General features: G+C 31.8%; 3 protein-coding genes across 3 annotated transcripts; 1 reads left to right on the top strand and 2 right to left on the bottom strand.

Annotated features, from left to right (window-relative positions):
- The first annotated feature begins 4186 nt into the window (after positions 1-4186).
- LOC108220103 (uncharacterized) lies at positions 4187-7600 on the top strand. Its single transcript, XM_017393773.2, has 6 exons — positions 4187-4422; positions 4591-4625; positions 5110-5298; positions 6539-6589; positions 7150-7214; positions 7362-7600. Exons 1-6 carry the CDS (start codon positions 4361-4363, stop codon positions 7422-7424), a joined length of 465 nt encoding a protein of 154 aa, XP_017249262.1. The 5' UTR covers positions 4187-4360; the 3' UTR covers positions 7425-7600.
- Positions 7601-7810: 210 nt separating this feature from the next.
- On the bottom strand, positions 7811-9183 carry LOC108220102 (uncharacterized). The gene is made up of 5 exons (XM_017393772.2): positions 8853-9183; positions 8580-8664; positions 8301-8473; positions 8143-8215; positions 7811-8044 (listed from the first exon to the last, which is right to left on the bottom strand). The coding sequence occupies exons 1-5, from the start codon at positions 8949-8951 to the stop codon at positions 7890-7892; spliced, it is 585 nt and encodes a 194-aa protein (XP_017249261.1). The 5' UTR covers positions 8952-9183; the 3' UTR covers positions 7811-7889.
- A 442-nt stretch (positions 9184-9625) lies between these two features.
- LOC108224057 (MLO-like protein 1) lies at positions 9626-14950 on the bottom strand. Its single transcript, XM_017398606.2, has 14 exons — positions 14596-14950; positions 14380-14437; positions 13820-14037; positions 13314-13430; positions 13159-13219; positions 12954-13048; positions 12344-12418; positions 12028-12116; positions 11883-11932; positions 11710-11750; positions 11124-11333; positions 10974-11041; positions 10236-10296; positions 9626-10138 (listed from the first exon to the last, which is right to left on the bottom strand). The coding sequence occupies exons 1-14, from the start codon at positions 14719-14721 to the stop codon at positions 9866-9868; spliced, it is 1542 nt and encodes a 513-aa protein (XP_017254095.1). The 5' UTR covers positions 14722-14950; the 3' UTR covers positions 9626-9865.
- Positions 14951-14990: the final 40 nt, after the last annotated feature.

Raw genomic sequence — 14990 nt, 5'->3', positions numbered from 1 at the left:
TCTAGATTCTATATACTTCCCTTCAATCATGTGGCTTGATATGTTTGTTTTTTGTTTGTTGGTTTCCTTGATTAAGATTTAAGCCTTCTCCTTGTGGAGCAATGTAAGGAATTCTGCATTTGCGGACACTGTTCTGTAATGGTATAGCCCTGTCCTGAGATAGGATGTTATGATGCGTCAATGCGAAAAGAGTTAGTTGATTTGTTACACTATAGCCAGTGTAACGACTTCAGGCATGGCCATCTCCCATGGCATGTCCTGAGATGTTATAGTAAATCCGATTTCACGAGTGTAACATGGACAATATCCCTACAAATTAGTACCTGCAAATCTATTATAATTCTAATAGACCAACTATGAGTAATTTAAATCGAAATGACTAAACTACCCTTGCTCATTATACATAATTAAATTCAAAAAGACTAGACTACCCTTACTCATTATTAATATTTAATTTTAATACCAACCTATTTATTAGACATTAATGTCTCTTCATTAATATGCATTAATTACTTTATAATTAAAACTCTAATACATATAAGTATATAACATTTATAGTTTAATAAATAAATAAATATCCAGTATTATAAAAAACGAGAATAAAAATATCGACGATTAATCGAAATGGTTAACATGGTCATTATTTGATTAATTTAATATTATATATGTAAAAATAATATATATAATCATTTTTAAAATTTTAATTTCTCTTCACAAATTTTGTAAATTTTTATATTTTGCATGATTTTCGACCCATTATTCAAATTTCTGACCAATTAGACATCGATTAAACGGATTTTACCAAATCGGATCAAAATCCGTCCGACTATTGATTAATAGGTTAACTCGGCCAATTTTTAGAATGTTTAATTATTATTATTTAATAAAATTATATACATATGTATTAGAATAACTATAAATAATATATATAACTATATGACAAAACTCTAATTCGGCAAGAATCTCACTTTTCGTATTAAATTTTCAATAATTTTAGGTGAGTGGTAATTTAATTATATAATTTTATATACTGTACTATATTTTTTGTATTTATATTTTAATAAATATCATAATAGTGAGGATATGTGTACATATATACATCAATATAGAGTGTATATGGGTAAATCTTATGAAAAGTGACTTCCTTCTTAAAATAAAAAAAGTGTACTATTTGTGAGAAGTGAGTCAATACTTATAAGTGATTAAAGTGTTTGAAAAAAAATTGAAGTCCTCAAAAAAAGTTAGAATTTCAAGTTCCTATGCGTGCTTGTGATTTTTTACACAAACAGGTCAAAAAAAAACATATGCGACTATTTTAGAAAAAAAAGCCGGAAGCAAGGACAGATACACACATAATATAACTTAAAATATAAATAAATATTAAATTGAAATTAAATTTACAAATAATCTCAATTTAAAAAAGATGAACAACAAAATATGAGATACGTTTCTCAAAAAAAAATATGAGATACATTAATTTAATTCAAAACGACCAATTTACCCTTTGCTCATTATACAATATTTATATATATAAAGGTTATTATTGACTTTTAACACTAATGTATTTATTAGACATTAATGTCTAATCATTGTAAATTAATTCGATTACCCTTCTCTTAATACACATATTTTAATATATATAAAAGTTATTATTGACTTTTAATACTAACGCATTTATTATACATTAATGTCGAAGCAATGTATTTATTATACATTAATGTCTAAGCATTTATATACATTAATTATAACATGATCATTATTTGAAATTATTTTAATATTATACATATAAATAATATATATCTAATTATTTTTAAAATTTTAAATTTTCTCCACAAATTTTGTAAATTTTAATATTCTACCTGATTTTTGGCTGATTAATCCAATTTTGACCAATTAATCATCGATTTAATCGAATGTTACCAAATCGTATTGAAAATTCGTCTGTTATCGATTATTCGGTTAATCGGCCGATTTTTAGAATATTTAATTATTGTGATTTAATAAAATTATATATATGATTTAATAAAATCATATATATGATTTTTTAACTATACGACAAAGACTCTGATTCGACAAGAATCTTATTTGTTTTTATCAAATTTTCAATAATTTTAGGTGAATGATAATTTAATTATAGAATAAAATTTTAAATAGTGTATATTTTTTATATTTACATTATAATAAATATCATCATAGTAAGGATATATGTACATTTAGACATCAAGATAATAAGACTTAAAATACAAGTAAATATAAATTTAAATTATATCTAGGGAAATTCTTGATGGTACCCTCGTAGAAGTGGTTTTTTTCAATGGTACCATCGCATTTTTGACTTCTACCGATGGTACGTTCGTACTTTTAATTTACTCTCTATGGTACACCCGTGTACTTTTTATTTACTCTCTGTTGATTACAAACTTAAAACAAATTGTATATTTGAAATCCTTGCGAAAAGTTACATAAAATAGACCCTTAAATCATGTAAAACTGAGTCAAAATGATGATATTCTTTCTGAGCAGTTTAATGTTCGATCGTAGATGAAGGTATACTCTTTTGTCATAGTCAAAACTCTAAGCTGACGATTGCTGCGCGGCTGCTGACATAATGAGATGTTATATTTCCAATTGTGTTTAAACATCATGTAATATATACTGTAGTTGATGATAAAAGAAGCAGTTTGGCTGCTGACATAATGAGATGTTATATTTCCAATTGTGTTTAAACATCATGTAATATATACTGTAGTTGATGATAAAAGAAGCAGTTTGGCTGCTGACATAATGAGATTTTATATTTCCAATTGTGTTTAAACATCATGTAATATATACCGTAGTTGATGATAAAAGAAGCAGTTTGGCCAAGCATCCCGGTACAGGGGCTAATGACCAGAAGCCTGAAACAGTGATTAGCCAGTAACTATTTTTTTTTATTCTATATATCTAAGTATCTGACACATACTTGTAGCAGTAAAATCGAATCTTGATCAATTTAATCCAAAATGACTAAACTATCCTTTACTCAAAATACATTCAATTTGTTCGACTCGATCATTGGTGTAGATGCCGTATGACTTTCTATTATTAGATTAACACCTTTGTTTCAAAAAAAAGAAGAAAATATTTTTCATTCACAAAATTTGAACGTACGTCTATAAAAAAAAATGGGGAAAATAAAAAATTTTAAAAATGATTAGATATATATTATTTATATGTATAATATTAAATTAATTCCAAAATCATGTTATAATTAATGTATATTAATGATTGGACATTAATGTCTAATAAAATACGTTAGTTTTAAAAGTCAATAATGACCTCTCTATATATAAAAATATGTATTTTAATATTGCAGTCAATGGACTGGCTTGATGTATAATGTAGGAATTAAGTATCTATGGGGCTATGTTTGGCTACGAAAGTTAAGCCTTAATGTTTATTTGTTTTTATAAAAATGTATATTTTATAATTTTTTGGATATATCATATATAATTATGATTTAATAATAAATAAATAAATATTTAGTGTTGTAAAAAGCGGGAATCAGAAAATCAACGATTAATCAGAATGATTAATAGGATCATTATTCAGAATTAATTTAATATTATATATGTAAAAATAATATATATATATATATATATATATATATATATATATAATCATTTTTAAAATTTCAAATTTTCCCCAAAATTTTTGTAAATTTTTAATATTCTACCTGATTTTCGACCCTATTAATCCAATTTTCGACCAATTAGTCATCGATTTAATCGAATTTTAATATATTTTTTGTATTTATATTTTTAATAAATATCATAAAAGTGAGGATATGTGTATATACAGACATCAACATACTATGATTTAAAATACAAATAAATATAAAAAAAGATAAATAAAGAGATATAACATATATTTATATATTGAAGAAAGTGATTTAAAGCAACCCGTGCTTTGCACGGGTTAAGAAGCTAGTTATACTATTAAAAGAGGGTGCAGAATCAGTATATTCATTAAAAATTGCTTGTAAATAGCTACATTGGTTGACAGAACACTGATATTAAAATAAATCAATTTTACAAATATTATATATTTAGTAATTGGATTTTAAAAATTAAATCGACTGATGTATATTTATTAATCAATTAATCAATTAAATAAATAATTTGTAAGAGCATGATTGTTACACACGCGCACACTCTGTGTCTATAGGCTAGGGCTGGGTCAAAATAAAAGAAAGGGGCGAAGGGTTTGAATTTGAAGGTCCGGGGATGCTCTTCTTCCTCTAACTCTACCGATAGACACACACACCAGTTCTTACACACTCTCGTATCGGCGGCGCTGGTGGTGTTAGAGAGAGGAAGATATGCTGGAGAAGCCTGCCGGCGATTCATCCAATGTCAAGCGTTATGCTCCTCCTAATCAAAGGTCTCTCTCTCTCTCTCTCTCTCTCTCTCTCTCTCTCTCTCTTTCTCTTCTTTCTCTCTCTCTCTCTCTCCCTCCCCCCCCCCCTCCTCCTCTCTCTCTCTCCCCCCCCCTTGTATGTATTAGATGGATTGGATTGATTGAAATTGGAGAGTGGATTGCAATTTGCAGGAACCGTTTAGGGAGGCGAAAATCTGCCGGAGGAGGTAACAATCCAACACTTGTTTGTATATATTGTGTTTAGGCATATCTGTATAATCCACAAGTATGCTATTATCTATCTCTCATGTATTCAACATTTGTTTTTCATGATATTTTGGCGGAGTTTGTGATTTTAGCTTCAATGGTGTGAGCTGAGGACATATTAATGTGATATATAATATTGAATTTGTTTCTTTTTGCCTTTCAAGTTAGGTTTTAGTTAATTGTGATTGTAATGTTCAACATAACATGTTATATGTGAAATCAGAAAACAGACATCTGAATATAACCTTTTCCGAATTTAAGCTTTTAAGAACTAGTACTTTCACTAATAAGTATACGGTGTTATGTGATAAGCTTTTAAGAACATCTTAACTGGGTTTGATTGATAATAAATTTCCCCATGCGTGTTTGGTTGTTCTTTTAATTCTAGTTAATATGTTGATTAATTAGTTTTTAGTGTTGAATAGACTTCCAACTTTGGTGCAGAAAAACTAGAGCGTGCCAGCAGTTATGGAAGTGAAGGAGACAAGGCTCAGGTTGCTGCATCAAGGAACTTTCCTGCTGCAGACCGCAAGGATGCAAGCAGCAGCATGCTTGTGAATGAAAATGCTCCTGCGAGATTAATATCTTTACATGGATGTTGTGAAAGTGAAGCTTTTCAGCTTTTAAATGACCGTAAGTCTACATGATTGTAGTTCAATGTGAAAGTTCAGTACAGCTTTTAAAAGACCGTAAGTCTACATGATTGTAGCTTATAACCGACTTATAACATTTTTCATTATTGTATATGTTTTAATATTTAATTTTATTTTTAAAATAGATTTTTTTTGCTAAACTATTTTAAAAATAGATTTTTTTTGCTAAACTATTTTAAAAATAGATTTACATTATAATAATGTGTTTTTTAATTCAAATAGATTTTTACACAACTAATAAACTTGTTTGAGTATATATAATTTTGTTAGGTATTTTAAATAAGTATTTTACTGGGTACGTTAAATAAGCTTCTAATAAGTAAGCTCATTAAAAGCCTTGCAAATAAATAGGTCCGAAGAATATTTTTTAATGAGGATGTTTAAATGTTTTTTAGTTATAATAAAAAAAGATTCATTAAAACATGTTATAATTGAAAAAGACCCGGGAATTGGCCAAATACCGATCCACCGACCCAAACTTTTATGTTTCAATTTAATAGGAAGTTAAGCTCGTCAAAAGTCTTATATATAAATATGCCCAAAAGATATACTGTTATGAGGATGTTTAAATGTGTTTTAGTTATAATTATACATACCTACTAAAACAAATTATAATTTAAAAAGGCCCAAAAATAGGGTCAAATACCGACCGACCAAAACTTGGAATGTTTTGGCTTTAGTAGTATAATATAGATATGTGCTTCCTTCTGGTCATGGTATGAATATATTGACAGCTGAATGCTGATATTTGTGCTCCATTCCAGTCATAATATGAATATCTTGACCACTGATGCTGACCTACATTAACAGTAGTATATGGCAATGGCATTCCTTAATGTGCTATTTGTGTTATTGGTTCATATTCTTGTGTCTGGATGTTTAAAGTCTTTAAACTTATCAGCTAGTTTATGAACCTGTTTACACTATATATCTATTGTACGGATCAGCTTCATTTATGTGGGAAAATCCATAATTTTTCATTGTGATCAATGTCTTAATATCTAATCTGATTAAAGAGGTTGCAGGGCTGTTTCTCTGTTATATTTTTGGGGTATAGGAACCATGGAGGCTTTAGTTACCAGTTACTAAATAATGATGGAACATCTTTCTCTCTGTCAAAATTGAATAATCAAATAATCATTACCTAAGCTGTGTAATGTGATTTTGCATTGCCAATAATGTTCTCACCCATTTATCATCACTCATATTCCTTCTTGCAGGTTGGGCAGCTGCTATGGATGCATACAACAGTCCATCAATAGATGTAGGCGGTGAGTAATGTCCTACAAAAGTTACAATGCTTGTTTGTATGACCTCTTTATGTTTTACTTCAGCATTCTTATTTAAAAATGCTCATAAATGTCTGAAATATATCCTCTGCTTTCCGGTACTGTGTGCGCATATATTATAAAGAAAATGGTTTGTATTTCCTTCATTGTGGAACTTTATTTGGTGCTCAAGACTTGTATTAGATTAAATGCATATTCATCCATAAAGTCACTCTCCTGGTAAAATACCAATTCCAATCTTCCTTGTTCCATTTGAGAGATTATTTTTTTAAATAAAATTATATAGTAAGAATACAGATAAGTTAGTTGTGATTGATCAATTGCTTTTGGTTAAAATGAAGGAATATAAAGTAGGACCAATAGTAATATAGTATTAATGTAGCTGTCCTTTTTATCAGTGCGACTTCCGTGCATAGTTTAGAATTTTTTATTTTTTTTTGACAGGAACATAGTTTAGAATTGAAACTATACTTTCTGCTCAGTTATCAAGTGTAGCCCGACTGTTTTTTAATCAGTTGCTCTTCTTTTTTTGGGTTCCCCAGAAAGGCCAATAATGTATTCTGGAAACGGTGCATCAGCATGGGGTCATTTCAGACTTCCTCACCAGGTAAACTACAGTAGTTCTCTGCCCAGTTCATACATACAGCTTCTTTTTTTTTAACTTCGCCTATTGTTGTTCCATATATATGTATGTGCTTATATGTCATACCTTAATATGATTTTAACCTGCCAGTGTATGAACTTTGGTTTACAGATGGACTTCTTAAACGAACTCAAGCGTGCAATGTGGAAGGCAAATGGCAGTTCTAATACCTAACTAGCTGACAATCATGAGTCGGGGGGTGCACTCGAAGTATCTGTTTGTTGTAACTCGTAGTATTAAAACAGCTTGACTGAAGGATATGTTGCATCTTTCATATTCCCAATATGATGAGAACACACAAGTGTTATGTTGTGTATCAAAAATATATAATACTTTTTGTCATTTGTTTAGATGTTTAAGCAGTGAAGCTTTTACCGCCTCTTGTCAATAAGATAGAGAACTACTATCCAATAAACAAAGGACGAGTATATTGACGATTTAACATTGGTTGAAATTGTGCTGTTAAAAGCTAAATGGTGTTCTAGGATATGAATAGAGAGAAGCTGAGGTACTTGAGCTAATGCGGAGGGATGAGATCACAGATATTTTCCTCTGCATCATTGTTGGAAGATGTTATATTATTAACCATAACCAGAAAGTTTGATACATATGTGCTATGAATTTTACAGAGATGGGCATTCATTCACGCCAAACAGGAATTATTCCTTGAGCTGCCAAACGCTTTTCAACCCAGAAGACTATATGTTTTGCTGTGATCTTCTTCTCGTCAATGAGGAATGGCTCAAGTGTGCTTACTTCGGACCCGTAAGAGGATAAAGAAAACCCTTTTGGACCTGGACAAGTATACATGACATACCGGTACCAAAAACAATATTATTATTATAATCAAGTCTACTTTACTAAAACTAAAACAGGTTACAAGGAAGCTTACCAGTGAGAACTCCATCAGGAAAGAATGCCCAAAATGAATACCTAATGTTCTTCTTCACGAAAGAACCATATAGCTGTATTGATTTCGAAAGAAAATTATGAGTTATTGGGACTAAAATTCATAATCTTTGTGAAGACAGATGGAAGTTGAGAACTAACCCTGTTGTCTTCGAAAGAGAGCTCTATTTCAGAGATGTCTTCTTGAGTTTCAAGAATTGATTTAAGCGGAGGGATCACATCTTCCTCCATCATTTGAGGTAATGGCTTTGCTGGAGCTTTTGCTGGAGGCTTTGCCTTAGGCTTTGGCTTCTCCTTTACATCAGCAGTAGACACTAGTGTAACAAATGCATAAACAGATTAGAGCAGACAACTATGGTAATAATTAAGAAATTATTATAGAGCAAAATTAGCTAATATGGCAAGAGAACACAAAATTACCAGTGGATGCTGATGCTGATGCTGATGATTCTTGCACAGCAGAACATGCAATACTCCGGTGGGAAGCCACTGCCGTATTAACCATCTGCGACGCACGAACACGGGCGTTTCATCAATTGCAAATCAGAATGAGAAACAATGAAAACAGAAACAAACAGAACAAATCTGAGGAAACTAAACTAAACTAAACTGCATGAGTGCTCTAAATTGCACTTCATATTGTGCATGTTGAAAAGCAACAGGATGTTGTAACTACAAGTAAAGTGAAAGTACCATGGAGACAGAAGATGTGTATCTAGGTTTACAGCTCAAGCATGAAGAGGAGGGGAAGCTAACACTGGCTACTGCAGTAGACCTTCCTGTTGTTGCCATTATAATGATAAAAAAGGAAACTCTTCTTGTTTTGAGGACTAGACAAGAATTAATTTGTTTCACTAGGAAAAAAGAGAGAAGAAGATAGTTTAGTACTTTAGTTTAGGCTGGTAAGGAAGAAGTAAGAAAATGAAGCAAGAGGAGGGAGAGGTGAAGAAGAAGGGACAGCAGCTGCATCAGCTTTCTCATTTTCTCATCCACACACTTATTTCGAGTTTCGAATAATACTTGCCACTGATTTTTTAACCTCGAGACTTTCTGTATATTGTTTTATTCTGTTCTTTTTTTATAAAAATATTTATAGAGGCCAATATGCGTTTGTTCTTTACTAGCCATAGAGGTTTAGATACGTAATTCAATCTGCGGACCCATACAAGAAATTTTATTCAGTTTTATGAGAAGATTGACATATTTTATGAAAAATAAAGAATTTTATTTCAGTTTTATGAGAAGATTGGCATATTATATGGAGAAATAGATTCAGATACTTGAAATCATCTGTACCTTTTCTTTTGTAGAAAATTATATTTTATTGATGCACAGCGACATATTTTCTTCATGTAACAAAATTTGCAAGTTGAATCTTGCGGAGAAAAGTGGAAATAACAGAATAGTGCACGTCGTATAACAAAATTTACAAGTTGAATACAGTGGACAAAAATGGTAAAAACATATAAAACATAAAACATTCAATGCATCTCCATATAACCAAGTTGCTAAACACGCATAAATCTTTTATATAGTCACCTAGTATAACTAGGTCATAACTTCTTTGTAAACATACTACTTCCCGTTAATTTACGAAATTAAGATCATATGTAAATATGTATATTTGTCTCTCAATACATCTTGTCAATGTCAGCTGCCATAGCTGCTATACTCAACTAATTTTCACTTCACTAACCGATCATGGTCTAAACATTATTTGAGGCTTCAGCGTTGTTGGAAGGTTGGGAACCATTTGTGGGCTGATTTTCCCCTGGATTTAATTGGTTTTTCACAGCTTTTGCAAGTTGAATTCCCATAGGACCCTTGCTACTTGTACTCTGACCCTTGTTACTTGTACTCTCTTGGCCAGCGTTGGCTGCCGTTTTCAACAAATTCTTCTTCTTCGCCTTCTGAGCCCAGCCAACAAGTCCGACTTGTATATGCTCATCAAATATTGACTTCTTAAAATTTGTTCCCATCTTCATTTTGTAGCCCGACATGAAAAAGAAATGGGTAAAAAATTATTACTCGGACATCGATGGACCCATCAGAGATATACAAGAACTGCTAAATTACCTGTGTTACTAAAGCATAAAGTGGCAGAGTACTATAACTGCAGAGTACCTGAATGAATACCCTGTGACACCAAAAACACAAAAAATGTGTTTAATACTCATCTTAATAAATAATAATGGTTGGGAAAGCAAAAAAATGCCCACGATAACATATACTCCCTCTGGTCCTTATTATAAGGCACCAAGACTTTTTGCACACAATTCTAGGTGCTTTGACCACCTACTTAAAATTATTTTTTTTTAAATTTTTTTTTGTGAATTAAAATGTATATCACATATTTTAATTCAGAAAAAGAAAATCTTAAAAAAAGTAATTTTAAGTAGGTGGTCAAAGCACCTAGAATTGTGTGTAAAAAGTCTTGGTGCCTTATAATAAGGACCGGGGGGAGTAGTAATACTCCCTTGGTCTCAATATATAAGTCCCTTTTGACTTTTGACTAGTCAAATTGACTATACTTTCACTGAAATTTATAGATATTTTATAATTAAAAAAATTTAAAAAAAATCTCATCAAAAGGTAAATTAAGTCTATTTTAATATGTAACTTTTTATTTTCTAGAACAACAAATAAATATTTTTTAATAGTTGGTCAAAAATTAGTCAATTTGACTCTTGGAAAAGCAAAAGAGACTTATAAATTGAGACGGAGAGAGTACTAAGCATAACTGAAACATTACCTTACAGTACACAGTATTATCTGTACTGCCTGCATTTAGTAAAACTTTATTAAATGACTTACCCTATAACAAGTCTTGGAACTATAAATCTGACTTGTCCCATAATGCAGGAGGTAAAGCCATATTGAACCTACAGGTGTGTTTACAGTTTTCAGCTTCAAAATTTCAAGAAATACAAATTAATGAAAGGTCTCTTTTAAAGATCAGCTTACCCATATCCAGAAGAAAAATGCTATCTCAAAAGCATTCTGGAATAGTATAAAGTGTATTAAGAAAAGAATAATTTTCGGCCGATTGAACCAAAAGTGATCATCTGATGGATGCACCACCAATTCCCCCTCAATAGCTACATGTTTCTCAGCAACTTCATGAGCCAACTGTGATATTATGTGCTCTAGCTTAGTGCCCACAGCTAGCAGTAGCTGAAAGAAGTAACAGGAAAAAAGAACAAACAATTAGTTTATGAGCTCACTGCACCAAACAAATCCTCTACAGACTGTACAAACTTTATAAAAAAACATTACTTGCTTGAAAATATACAAATACATGTGTGTCTGCGTGTCTGTGTGTGCAAATGAAAGATGCTTAATAATTTATATCAATAATCATTATCCACAGAAGAAATTAAGACCTAGCACAGTTTTGTTGAAGGTGGTTGACTGTACTACAGTAACAAAATAATTATTACAGGTTCATACCAATTACAGCTTTAAATTAAAGTGAAGAACTATCTCTACAATATGTATGCATTCAGATATGCATACATATGCACACCAAGTTTTTACAGGAGCCACTTACAACAAATGGAACGAAGGCAATCCAAAAATATGTATGCCAACCTATAAACAAAAGAAGACAACATTATGTGATCTTCACGCACAAGGGCCAAAAACCAAGTGTGATACTCAATATATAAGAGAGAACAAAAAATCTGCAAAACCATATCCTCTTTTTAGAGGAAAGCGGCATACCATTAACATTGAGCAATAAAAATACAACCACAAAAACCCACAAGTACCAACTGCAGCAGAAAAAATCATATGTTAACCCCTGGTAGATGCAATATTGGGAAAAAAAAAAACTGATGAAACATCATGCTAGTAAAACGTTACTCACCTAATGCCAACAACTTTCTTGAAATCATCTTCGAGTGCTCGTATCATGTATTTGTGAAAATTAAATTTTGGGTTTCCCTTGCAATGAGACTGTGCCAGAGATGTGAAGCGACGCAGGAATGAAACAGAAACCACAAAAGTATAAGAGAAAGGAGACATGCTATTATAAGACAACATATTTTGTTAACACACTTTTAGCTAATAATGGTTGAAGCTTAATATAATAATGACATCAACCGTACTACACAGACTATTATATTGCTTCTTTGAGAATAATAATGAAAAAGAAAAAAAAGCAGGCCCTTTGGAATACTTACAGTGATGAAACCAAGTCGAAGTGCTACATAATCTGATTTGGTAACAGATCCATAGAATTGCTTGAAAAAGGAATGCTAAAATGTTCAAAAAAGGATTAATTAGACATCCAAGAAAAAAAAATAGCCTTCAGGCATCGTTGATAATAATTGTTAGACACCCAACTTTCCCGTATGCAGACTCATATGCTTGTGAGTTGTGAACTTTGAATTATTACATGTTTATTTATAAAGCAACTTACTTTCCGATCTGAAGACAATACACAACACATACCGGATAAGACTTTAGTTACCACTTAGCACTAACAAAGATCATTCAAAATGCACAACAAAAACTACGTATATGATAAGTTGCTAAATAGGATATATTTATTGTCATGTTTCCTTGTGTTTTGATAGATTAATGTGTTTACACTTAACAGTGCTCAATTAAATTGTGTTTCGTGTTTTATGCCATAAGTTGATGGATTTAAGAAAAGTGTAGCAACAACAGTCGATGTTTAACTAGGAGAATACATCCTCGTTCCTTGAAATCCTAACATTTCGAAAATATTTAACTTTTGGATTATTATTTTATAAAGTTAGCATGTGTGGACAAAACAAGAGAGCTTACCAACCAACCCTTAAAAATTGAGCGTTTGCCAATGCCCAGGAAACGCCCCCTGATAAAATCATGTTGATGGACATGAGTAACCTTTGGTCGTAAAACTGCACAAATTTCTTGTTTGCTTAGAAGTTGCAGGTAAAGATGAAAACTCCTAAAGTTAGATCATTTGTTATCAAATGAACAATATCCTAATAAAATATCAGTTCTTTACCTTTATTGGGGTCAAAACTCTCTTGTGAAATGGCATCCTCCCAGGCCTTCCATTGACGAATCTTCATCATTGTAAAGAAAGTAGGAGTAGAATAATTAATATCACAAGTAGTTTATCTCTCTGGAAAACAACTTGATTGTATCAATTAAAACTACCTTTGCACCTCCAAATACAACAGTCAGAACAGAAAATGTGACATGCACAATGGCCAGCACAAAGATAAAGATATGCAGATGATGCAGACCTTCGAGGGGCAGCAATGGAACTTTATCCTGTATACAGGAGAAATGAAAATTAAACAGAGGAACATATGATCATAGTAGGAAGACGCGAAATTGTAATCATATTGAAATTTCAGTCAATACAAAGTAATAACATATAATTAATTCCATCAATATTATACATGTATATAGGATAGGGCTCAAATAAGAACTAGTTCCCTGGGGAACTAGTATGTTCTGTACCTCACATTTACATGTTATGTAAATATTTTTTTCACTATTTTTTGCTTCAATTATAGAAAACAGCCTCAAAGTTACTTTTTTGTTTGTATAACACATCAAAACTTGATGAATAATAAAAGATATGATAAAGTTTGTGAAATAATATAAGTGTTCTCAGGAGTTCTCCAATTAAAAAATTCTCCATATATTGAAGTTACCTTTGCAGCACAGTAACCTTCATTTGCTGATTCCTCGAGCAAGCGCCTTAAATGAGAAGTTGTTTCTGGCTTGGAATGAGATGACTTCTCTTCACCAGGTTTACCAGATAATGGGCAGGGAAGGAGGTGTTCTGTTAAACTTCGTGACACACAGATCTTGACGATAGTGCCTTGGAATACAGTAAGAAGCAGTGAAATAAACCCCAACAGCATCAATTCTGCAGAAGCCCTTAAATTCATCAGCAAAAGTAAATATATTTCTTTCGAAATACTAAAAACCAATAATCATTTATTAAACCATAAATTCGTTGCAAGGATAGTTAAATATGAAGCCGCACACATTTAACAAATTTAAGAAATGAGCAATTGCTAATAGCCTAGTGACAAGTCCTCCCCCACCCTCGTATTCAAATCCTCAATTACCTTCCACCCATACTTAAAATCTATTTATACATTCGAACACACAAAACCACCTAGAAGAAGAGTCAAGTACTCCGCTACCAAGCAACAACAACAGAATTTACACTCACAAGCACACAATAAATATATGAAAAAGATACCTTCTTTAATTTTCTGCAGTGCTTCAAAGAGAGGCTTCTGGTTTTTCTTCTTTAGATACTACACATAGCAAAATCAGCAAATTAAATACTTTTAATTCCCATTGATCTATCAGCAATCAAGAAAACATAAAACCAACATTCACTCCAAAATGACAAATAATATCATCCAGAAAAGTAGGGGGAGAGGAAGAGGGGGAGAGAGAGAGAGGGTGTAACCTTCCCGGCGTAATGAAGAAGTCTCTCAACGGCAAGAGAGATGCCGACGATGACAGTACAAACAGCGGCCACAACCCATGTGGGGGTATACTCTAATGTCCCTTCATTCTCTCCCCCTCCTGTCATCTCTCTCTCTCTGAATCTCTCTGGATTAATCAGTTGTTTTGGTGCTTAAACTAATATATATATGCAACCTAACCCCAGCACAGTTTAGATATGAGTGTGTGATCACAACTGTTAATCTCCCTTTCTGTCTGTTTATGTGAATGGAATAATGGATTTATAAATGTTTGCAGAAATGATGCAAAAAGGTTTCAAAAGAGTTTCTAAGACACTAGTCTCACTTTGGGTTTCTGCTTTGTCTCACTGTCTCCGCGTGTTTATAGGGGTGAGCA

The sequence above is a fragment of the Daucus carota genome, chromosome 5, assembly GCF_001625215.2.
Source record: "Daucus carota subsp. sativus chromosome 5, DH1 v3.0, whole genome shotgun sequence".
Classification (NCBI taxonomy): Eukaryota; Viridiplantae; Streptophyta; class Magnoliopsida; order Apiales; family Apiaceae; genus Daucus; species Daucus carota.
The sequence above is the reverse complement of the archived record's forward strand: the minus strand, read 5'-3'. Positions and strand labels throughout refer to the sequence as shown.

Bases quoted from the DNA above. Each gene is read 5' to 3' on its own strand.
- LOC108220103 (XM_017393773.2), top strand. From the start codon at position 4,361: ATGCTGGAGAAGCCTGCCGGCGATTCATCCAATGTCAAGCGTTATGCT. The intron at 6,590-7,149 runs GTGAGTAATGTC...TGGGTTCCCCAG, and splicing joins TCCATCAATAGATGTAGGCG to AAAGGCCAATAATGTATTCT. The intron at 7,215-7,361 runs GTAAACTACAGT...TTTGGTTTACAG, and splicing joins ATTTCAGACTTCCTCACCAG to ATGGACTTCTTAAACGAACT.
- LOC108220102 (XM_017393772.2), bottom strand. From the start codon at position 8,951: ATGGCAACAACAGGAAGGTCTACTGCAGTAGCCAGTGTTAGCTTCCCC. The intron at 8,665-8,852 runs GTACTTTCACTT...CGTGCGTCGCAG, and splicing joins ACACATCTTCTGTCTCCATG to ATGGTTAATACGGCAGTGGC. The intron at 8,216-8,300 runs GTTAGTTCTCAA...AAATCAATACAG, and splicing joins TCTCTTTCGAAGACAACAGG to CTATATGGTTCTTTCGTGAA.
- LOC108224057 (XM_017398606.2), bottom strand. From the start codon at position 14,721: ATGACAGGAGGGGGAGAGAATGAAGGGACATTAGAGTATACCCCCACA. The intron at 14,438-14,595 runs GTTACACCCTCT...TGCTATGTGTAG, and splicing joins TTCTTCATTACGCCGGGAAG to TATCTAAAGAAGAAAAACCA. The intron at 14,038-14,379 runs GTATCTTTTTCA...GGGCTTCTGCAG, and splicing joins ACTGCAGAAAATTAAAGAAG to AATTGATGCTGTTGGGGTTT.